Source organism: Falco rusticolus, chromosome 10, assembly GCF_015220075.1.
Source record: "Falco rusticolus isolate bFalRus1 chromosome 10, bFalRus1.pri, whole genome shotgun sequence".
NCBI classification, from domain to species: domain Eukaryota; kingdom Metazoa; phylum Chordata; class Aves; order Falconiformes; family Falconidae; genus Falco; species Falco rusticolus.
In genome coordinates, this window is record NC_051196.1 from 21,950,058 (window position 1) to 21,959,254 (window position 9,197).

The 9,197-nt window shown below is 64.7% G+C and overlaps 1 protein-coding gene across 1 annotated transcript; it reads right to left on the reverse strand.

Moving 5' to 3' along the window:
* Positions 1-2,885: 2,885 nt before the first annotated feature.
* MYLK2 (myosin light chain kinase 2) lies at positions 2,886-9,197 on the reverse strand. Its single transcript, XM_037402751.1, has 11 exons — positions 7,873-9,197; positions 7,423-7,736; positions 6,540-6,645; positions 6,209-6,302; positions 5,943-6,052; positions 5,226-5,367; positions 4,859-4,929; positions 4,476-4,604; positions 3,989-4,141; positions 3,473-3,605; positions 2,886-2,980 (listed from the first exon to the last, which is right to left on the reverse strand). The coding sequence occupies exons 1-11, from the start codon at positions 9,195-9,197 to the stop codon at positions 2,900-2,902; spliced, it is 2,658 nt and encodes an 885-aa protein (XP_037258648.1). The 3' UTR covers positions 2,886-2,899.

Genomic DNA, 9,197 nt, shown 5'->3' on the forward strand with positions numbered 1-9,197 from the left:
GTTCAGGCAGGGTGGGTGCCACTGGGATGGGGTGCAGGCAGGGATGGGTAAGGGTGCTGCTCCGTGCGAGGGCTCAAGACTCTGGGCATGGATGCTATGGACACATGTGCAAATACCCCAGACCACGTTGTGTGTCTGTGGGGGGTGATGAAGACCCCCAGCACGAGGGATGGTGCTGGCTGCCATGACCTTGTGCTGGACCAGGACCAGACCTGTCACTATGCCCATTGGCCCCAGCAGGACTGGTCTCCTCCATGGGGCTCCCGAGCCCTGTCCTGCCCCTCAGCTGGGAGTGCAGGATGGGGCCATGGGTGCTGGCCCAGCAGGCCCTCTCCTCTGGCCTTGATGGAGGCATGATGGGTAGCTCCGTGGGGTCCTGGGGTGGGAGAAGAGGGGGCTGGAGAAGCCAAACTGGGCTGTGGCGTGGGGGTCCCCCACCCAGGTGTTGGGGCACCAGGATATGCTGGTGCCCATGCATCCCTGTGCCGTGGCCGTGCACATGCAAGGCTGCATCCAGGGACCGATGTCCCAGAGCGGCTTGGGGCACCAGGAGTGTCCAGGGGGTGATGGCCCAGCCAGGACCTCCGTGGGCCACCCTACAGCAGAACCCTGTAGCCCCCATGGTCCACCAGGGCCAGGGCAACGCGTGGCTCCTGGGGCCAGACAGGAAGGAGACGTCACCGCCACGGAGTGTAACTCAAACCAGATGGGGCTGCGCTGGCGTCCAGGCCCGCAGGGTGGTCACCGACAGGAACCGGTCAAAGGCTGCCGGCAGGAAGGGCTGGGAGGGACGCCCGCGGCAGGAGCCGCATCCAGGCCCAGGCAGCCTTAACCGCTTCGGGGCCAGCGGCAGCCCCACCGGACAGAGGGGCACCGGCCCCCATCAGCATTCCCTGGGCATCCCACCCCACTCGGGCAGATGCTGAAGCCATGAGGACACCTCTCACCATCCCTCCCACCCTCCTTCCTTCCAGCACCCTGGGGCAGCTGTACAGCCATGGGGTGCACAGACCAGACCCCCTCGGCTGCACAGCCCTGCCTGGGATGCACCAGGTGGTCCCTGTCCCCAGCACAGCTGGTGGCTCTCTCTGTCCCCTCTACCCTGGGGATGAGACGCCGTTTCCATCCCCTCCCCGCTTATCTGCAGCCCTCCAGCTGCACCTGGGTCCTGCGTGGGTGGGGGCAGTGGCCCAGGGAGGGGGTTGGGAGCAGCACCCCGGTGAAGCAGGGCCGGCAGGGGCTGCAGGCAGACTGTACATTTATTTACAAGAAAGCAAGAGCCAGGCAGGACTCTGGCGTTGGGCAGGGGTCCCGTGAGCCATGTCCACTGCCCGGTGGGGATAAGCCCAAAGCCCCTTCACCTGCTGCAGCCAGTGGGGCTGGGGGGCCCGCGCCTCCCCCCATCTCTCCCCAGGGTTTATGCAGCAGGCGCAGAGGGCACAGGCATCCCCGGAGCAAACACACAGCCCTGGCTCAGAGGGGGCTCAATCACAGTGTAAGCCAAAGCTGGGGGGTAGAGGGAGGCCGGGCCCCCCCTGCCAGCCCCCCAACCCCTCCTGCAGGGGGCAAGGCTGGAAGCTGCAAATCCTGGGGAATGCCCAACCTCCAGCAACACCGGGGGGGCCCAGGGGTGCAGGCAGAGGGAGAGGGGGCTGGGGCGAGGCGGGGGCAGCACCTGCCTCCTCCAGCCCAGCCAGTCCCAGCGAGCCCCCACGCGTGGCGGGGGGAGCTGGCGGCCGCAGCCACCGGCAGTTCCTGTGTGTTGGTGGTCAGGGCTGGAGCGATGCTCGCAGGAGCGGGGGAGCGCGGTCCAGCTGCTCCACATTAGGACGCCTCACTCATCTTGATCTGGCGGGTGAAGCAGAGGTTGTGTTTTTCCCCCGCTGGCAGAGCCGAAGGGCAGGGAGGGCAGGAGGAACACAAAGCCTCCTTCTTCCCTCTCTGGCTCCCAGCTGGGGACACTGCTGGAAGCATGCTCCCGCTTCCTCCCTTCCTGTGCGAGCAGCAGCTCAGGGCCAGCTCCGCTCCCTCACACCCGGCTGGCCGGGGAGTTGCTTCAGTGCTGGCTCTGGTGCCAAAGGCCAGGGTGAGGGTCCACGCCTGCCCTGCAGCATCCTCATGCCAAGCCGCAGTGCTGGGAAGGGAGGTTGGGCAGCTCAAGGTCCAGCAAGAGTGAAGGCAGGGCAGGGCTGTGGCATTTACAGGCAGAGCGAGCAAGTCTGGGTTTTTGGGTCCAAGGTAGCAGCAAGCGCGTGGGGCAGCCCAGGCAGCGGGGCTCACGCTGGACCAGCCCTTCTCCTCCAAGGCCAGGGGAAGGAAGCACGAGTGGAGCAGAGATGCTGCGGGTCGGGCGATGCAGAGCCGGGCCAGGGATGAGGTCAGAAAATACCACTCAGGAGTGGCCTTGCAGTTCAAGAAAATCCAGACAGGAGCATTGGCTCAATGGGCATGGGGAGGGCTGGAGCCCCGGGAGCCCAGGAGGGCACAGCCAGCATCCCCAGCAGCAGGTCCCCAGCGCAGCAGTGCCACCCGGGTGGGACGAGCTCGGCTGAGCGGTGGGTGCAGTTGAGGAGCCCAGTGGGGTCCCAGCCCCAGAGCAGTCCTGCAGCTGCTGGGTACCAAGGCTGGGTGCAGCCCCGGGGATGCAGCAGAACAGCACCGGTGGTGGCATGGGGCATGGAGCAGGGGTGCAGCACATGGGCTTCAGAGCAGCCACCTGGCAGCAGCACAGGCAGGGAGGGGGCTGCGTGACTCCAGCCCCTGGCCCCCATGGTGGGAAGCGAGGGATCCGGCAAGGTGCTGCTGTCATCCAGAAGCAGGATTGATGTGGGACCCTGTGAAGCGGTTCCTCTCTGGCCTTGACTCACACTTGGCTCAGGGTCCCCACGGGAGGCCCCGCTCAGACACCCAGTGCTGTCAGCGACCCCGAGCTGGTGATCTTCTTGAAGCGGTTGGCGGCACACACCCCGATAAAGTTTTTCTGTAAAGGGGAAGAGGAGAGATGCTCACCCTACCGCAAGGGCTGTGGCTCCAGAGGTTGAGCCAGATGCTGCTCCCCAGGCTGTGAGTAGCTGGGCTGGGGAGTGTGCAGCTGCCCGGGCGCCCACTTAGCCAGGCTGTATGGAAGGGGAGCGCAGGGCTGATGCTGGGGATCACCCCCGACACTGTCCTGACACCACTCCTACCCCTAAAAGGTGCCCTTGGGATTGGCTCAGGGCAGACCACCATGAAGGGATCTCTGCTTGACAGGGGTCCCACCCTGGGGGCACCCATGCAAGGGTCCTTGTGCTGAGGAGCCCTTTCTCCACGTGCAGGGGTCCCCAAGCCCTTGTGTCCCAGCTGCCAGCAGCACAGTGAGACAGAGCCATCCTCCTGTCCCAGATGCCATCTGCCAGGACAAGCAGAGGCTGGCAGCCCCCCCACCAGCTCCCCCAGACAGCATTGACCCTCCTCCCTGTGCCTGCTCCCATACCTTCCAGCGCCGCCGCATGACATATTTCTTGAGCAGCACCTGAGACTTGAGCTGGCGGTTGCAGCGTTTGGCCTTTTCTGCCAGGTTGTTGAGCCAGGGATGCTGCAGGCACTGCCCAGCGCTCATCCGGGCACTGGGGGTGAGAGGAGCCCAGGTCACCCCTACCCAAGCCCCTGTCCCCCAGCTACCCCCTTCTCCAGCCACCTAAGAGCCCCAGAGCTCAAAAACCTGCAGGGAGGAACAAACTGGAGGGATGTACCCATGGACTGGTGGGGCTGGGCAGAACTTTGAGTGGTCCAGCATGTCCTGCTTGGTGCAGGTGACCCTGGAGAGACACAGGGCTCTGCCAGGGGCAGCTAGGAGCCAGGGCAGGGCTCCATGAATCTCATTTGATACAGGGCATCAGGGGATGCCTCTGGTCCCAGTGCAGAGGGCAGTACGTGATGCCCAGGGTCTGGGGATGCAGCTCTGGGGGTGCCCACCCCAGGACCCCCATGGCCACTGCTGGCCTCACACCTCTTCTCCTTGATGATGAGGTTTGAGACGAAGTCTTTGGCCTCATCAGAGACGCTCTCGAAGGTCTCCTCATCAAAGTACCAGTTGGCAGCCAGGACATTGTTGAGCGTCTCGGTGTCATTGTCGCCCAAGAAGGGGGAGAGGCCGCTGAGCCTGGGGGCACAGGGGGGTGAGGAGCCAGGTGCCCTCAGGCTACAGCACCTCCCAGACCCCCAAAATGGGGCCAATCTGGCCAGGGCTGCCCCAGGGAAGCAAGGCAGGGTGGCCCCGAGAAGGGATGTGGTGTGTGGCTGCTGGCAGCATGCAGTGCCTGCAGATCTGGGCACAGACGCTCCCCAGTCCCCCCCCACCTCCCCGTCCAGCGCCCTCCACCAGCCCTCCACGAAGCTGGGTGCCTGGGGCACCTGAAGGGCTTGGGGACAGCTCTGTGCCCAGGGAAGCTGTGCCCCGGCACGGCGCTGGCAGCCGCCATACAGCACTGACGTACAGCATGTAGGTAATGACACCCATGCTCCACATGTCCGTGGAGTAGGAGACTTGCTCATAGTTGACCACCTCGGGGGACAGGAATTCAGGAGTGCCGAAGTTCACCTTCAGCTTATCCTGGGGGTTGTACCTGCAGCCAGGGACGAGGAATTCAGCAAGGACAGGATGCTCCTCCAAACCACTGCCCCCCTCCCAGCAGGCACTGCCCTCCCCAGCCCCCCCTGTCAGACAGGGAGAGCTGGGACAGGCAGCCATGGCCAAAGTCACAGGCCAGAGCAGGTCCCAGGGCTCCCAGCACCCCGAGAGCACATGGGGCCAAAGGGTGGGGAGAAGGGACGGGGAGAAGGGATGGGGAGAAGGGACGGGGTGGGGGGAAGATAGCACCTTCGAGCCAGCCCAAAGTCGATGATCTTCACCATGTGCCCGGTGGCGGCCACACAGAGGATGTTCTCAGGCTGTGGGGACAAGGGACACCATTGCCCCACTGCTGAGAAGGGACACCCCCAGCACACAGCTCTGGCAGCCCACGGGTCCTGCAGCTGACCCCTGCCAGAATGACACCAATTTTCCAGGCATCCCTCCCATGGCTGGCCGATGTTGGGGACACACCGCCTTCACGGGCATGGCAGGGCTTGAGTCAGCGTGCAGCTCCCCACTTCGGTGGCTACAAACACCCGCTACCCCTGCACCCCAGCGTCCCCCATCCCTGCGAGCAGCAGCCAGCCCCTGCTGTCACCCGCCGGCCCCACACCTTGAGGTCGAGGTGGAGGACGCCCATGTGGTGCATGAAGCGGATGCCCTCACAGATCTGCCGGACGAACACCATGCAGTCCACCTCCGTCAGGTGGTAGTCATCATCGATGATCCGCTCGAAGAGCTCGCCACCCTCCACACTGCATGGGGATGGAGCGCAGGGTCAGCTGGGGCTCCCTGCCCCAAGCCTTCCTCCTGCAGAGCCCCCTGCCTGCCCCAGGGACCCTGCCCCAGCCCCACCACAGAGATGCTGGTGTAGAGGCTGGGCAGAGCCACTGTGGGATGCCTGCATGCTGGGATCAGATGCCCCCCCCCCCCCCCCCCCCCAGGCAGCCATGGGGGGGTTACCCCTGGACACCCCAGCTCCCCTGGGGTTTGTAGAGCAGAACAGCCTCAGCACAGGCCCCAGCCTCCTCGGAGCAAGCAGGCAGGGGAAAAGGAGCTGTGTGGGAAGGACCAGCATCATGTCCACCCTCAACGCAACCGTGATGGAAGGAGATACTGTCCCAGCCAGGCAGAGCCTGAGGTTGTCTGTGAGCCTGGAGCAAGCCAGGGAGGTGCTCAAGAAGGACAGGCAAGGTGGGGGACATTCCCTGGGACCAATCCCTTCTGCTTGGTGAGGGGCAGACACATCCACTCCATCTCTGAAGCATCCTCCACAATGGGGCCCCTCACCCAGGCATCGGGCCTCACAAGGCATTGCCCCAGCACTCACAACTCCATGAAAAGGATGATCTCCCGGGGAGTTTCGATGGCATCGTAGAGCTGGATGAGGTTGCGGTGATTCAGCTGATTCATCACGTCAATCTCCAGCAGCACCATCTCCTGCAGAAGGAGCCCCATTGCGGTGCAGGACGTCAGCCCTGGCCAAGCCACTGGCACTAGGACAGGCTGTGGCACAGCACAGCATGGGCAACACACAGGGGACAGCCACCCACTACCAAAGCCAGGTGGAGCCCCCTGCCCCAGCATGGGTCATACCTTGTCCTTGGCACCCTGCTTCCGGATCACTTTGGCCGCCAGCTTGAGCCCTGTTTGCTTCTCCGTGCATGTGTGGACTTCGCCAAACTTGCCCCTGGGGAGAGAGGGAGAGGTGCCAACACCATCAGCCACCCAGGCTTCTGGGGACCCCTACACTGTGCTGGGGTGCTGCCCCATGCTCCCCGCAGCACCCATCCTGCCCGAGGCACCAACCCACCATGGCCAAAGAAGTCCCCGACTTCCCCGAGCCGTGTTCCAAGGCTGGCCAGCAGCTCAGGGTAGTGCCAGGGGAAAGCCAGGCACCCTCTGCCATCCTGGGGTCCCTCCTTACCCCCCCAGGATGTCCTTGGAGCTGAGATTGAACTGGGAGCTGACGCTGGCGGACCGCAGGGTGACGATGCGGTGCGCAAAGGGTGCCGGCGGCGGAGGGACGTCATCTGCCCAGAGAGGAGGACTGGGATGAGAAGGTGGGCTGCCCAGCCAGGGGACCCACCGCTGGGGCACCCCGGGGTGCCATAGGCAGGCGCCCAGCTGCGTAGCCCAGCCAAGCCTGTGGGTGCAGGATGCGACCAAGTACTGAGTGCCTGGCTGCAAATCAGGGTCTCCTGGCTGCCTGCTGCACTGGGAGGCACAGCATCCTCCCACGGGTCCCTCGCCACTGCCTGCAGCATCACCTTGCTGGCCGGCACCCACCCCACGGCACCCCGCTGGTGGCACCCCCTCCCCACCATCCCGCGTGGCACGCTCGCCCTCTCCAGGCCATGCTGCTGCGTGTCACCCTCTCTGGGCCACGACCGCTCCGCACCACCCGGCCCTGCTCGCCCTCCCCGGGCAGACCCCACACCCCCAGCCCCTGGCCACCCGAGGACAGGATCTGGCCACGCAGGGCGCCCCCCCGAGCACCCACCGCCCCGAGCAGCCCTGGCATCCCCGCAAGGACAGCGGTGCAGGACACGGGGACACGCTGTCCCCTGCCAGCGGCCAGGCACTGGCTGTCACTCCGCAGGCTCCCCTTCCTCCCGGGCAGCCGGGGCTGCAGCCGGGGACACGACGCATTTAGCCCTGTTTACGGGGACACAGGAGCGCGAAGGCCACCGGGCAGGCGATGAGCCAACAGCATGAGCCGGCAGCAGGGGAGGACTGGGGGAGCCCGGGCTGCCGCCCCGCGGAGGGTCCCAGGGTGCCAGGACAAGGCAGGCACCTCACAGCCTTACCCAGTATCTCGAAAGGGTCTTCCTTCCCAAAATCGGGGGTGAGGTAGGGGCTGGGGGGTGGCTCTGCCTCCGGTGAGGACGGTTGCCCACCAGGGCCAGGCTGCTCGACGGCCCCGGTGGGATCTGGGGGCTTTCCTGCGGCACTAGGCAATGTCCCCCCCTGCGGGGTGCCAGGGCTGCTGCCCCTGGGCTGCGGGTCCCCCAGGGCTGCCGGGGCAGGGCCAGGCTCTGTCGGACCCTCTCTTCGCTCCACTGCCACGGTCTCCTCCAGTATTGTCTCCATCACCGCCGGATCCTCCCAGGGCTGCTCCTCCCTGGAAGCAGGAGCAGGAGATGAGCAGTGCCCAGCCAGCAGCCCCCAGGCCTAAAGCCCCCCTCTGCCCCGAGGGACCCGGGGCTTCGCCGGGGGCAGCCAGGGGAGGGGACCCCGTCCCAGGAGGGTGCAAGTACCTTTGGCAGGCGGCCGGGCAGCTCAGGCTCTGCAGCAGAGCCGGGCGCGGGGGCTCCGGCCCCCTCGGCTGCTGCTGATCCATCTCCTCTGCCTTTGCCACGTTCTCCCCTTCACCCTGAGCCCTGGCAGCAGCCATGGCCGCTGCCTCTGCGGGCTCCTCGCCTCCACCCCCAGCCTCCGCTGCAGCTGGCGGGGGTTCCACCCGCGCAGCTTTCTTCCCTCCATCCTGAGCCTTTACAGCTGCCATGGTTTTCTCCTTTGCAGGCTCCTCTTTGCCTCCATTTTGAGCCTTTTTTGCAGCTGGGGCTTTTTCTGCCTTTTCCACTTTATTTTCTTTATCCTGAGCCTTGGCAGCACCTGAAGCTTTCTCCTTTTCAGGCTTTTTATCAGCTGGGGTCTTCTCTACGTTTGCAGCTTTCTTCCCTCCATCCTGAGCCTTTACAGCTGCCATGGTTTTCTCCTTTGCAGGCTCCTCTTTGCCTCCATTTTGAGCCTTTTTTGCAGCTGGGGCTTTTTCTTCCTTTGCCACTTTTTTTAATTTATCCTGAGCCTTGGCAGCACCTGAAGCTTTCTCCTTTTCAGGCTTTTTATCAGCTGGGGTTTTCTCTGCCTTTACAGCTTTCTTCCCTCCATCCTGAGCTTTTGCAGCAGCCGTGGGTTTCTCCTTTGCAGGCACTTCTTTGCCTCCATCCTGAGCCTGTGCTGTGGTCAAGGTTGTCTCCTCTGTGGGTTTTGCTTTCCCTCCTTCAGCCTCTACTGCAGACGGAGCCTTCTCTGCAGACTCCGTTTTCCCACAGCCCTCGATCTCTGACCCACCAGGGCCTTGCTCCTTCATGGGCTCATCCTTTCCTCCATCCTGAGCCACTGCTACAGCCAAGGTTTTCCCCTCCACAGGCACTGCCTGCCCTCCTTTGGGTTCTTCTCCAGTTGGAGTTTTCTCCTTCACGGGCTCATCCTTCCCTCCATCCTGGGCCTTGGTGGCAGCTGGCACCTTCTCCGTGGATGCTGCCTGTCCTCCATCGTGCTGTGCAGCTGAAGCCTCCTCTGCTGGTGCTGCCTGCCCTCCATCCTGGGGGTCTGGAGCAGCCGGGGCTGCCTCCCCCGCTGGCTCTGCCTTCCGTCCTCCAGCCTCTCCTGCAGCCTTCTCCTTCCCAGGCTCTGCCTGCCCACCATCCTGCACCTCAGTGGCAGCCAGCGCCGTCCCCCCCTGGGGCTGGGCAGCCTCGGGGGCAGCTGGGGCTGCACTGGCCTCTGCTTCGGCAGGGGCTGTGCCACCACCAGCCCCAGCACTAGGTGTGCTGCCCACCCCACCGCCCTGCTCCAT

Excerpts from the sequence above, each read along its gene's own strand:
- MYLK2 (XM_037402751.1), bottom strand. The coding sequence starts at position 9,197 with ATGGAGCAGGGCGGTGGGGTGGGCAGCACACCTAGTGCTGGGGCTGGT. Across the intron at positions 6,303-6,539 it reads TCCAAGGACATCCTGGGGGG|GGGCAAGTTTGGCGAAGTCC; the intron begins GTAAGGAGGGAC and ends CTCTCTCCCCAG. Across the intron at positions 2,981-3,472 it reads TCATGCGGCGGCGCTGGAAG|AAAAACTTTATCGGGGTGTG; the intron begins GTATGGGAGCAG and ends TCCCCTTTACAG.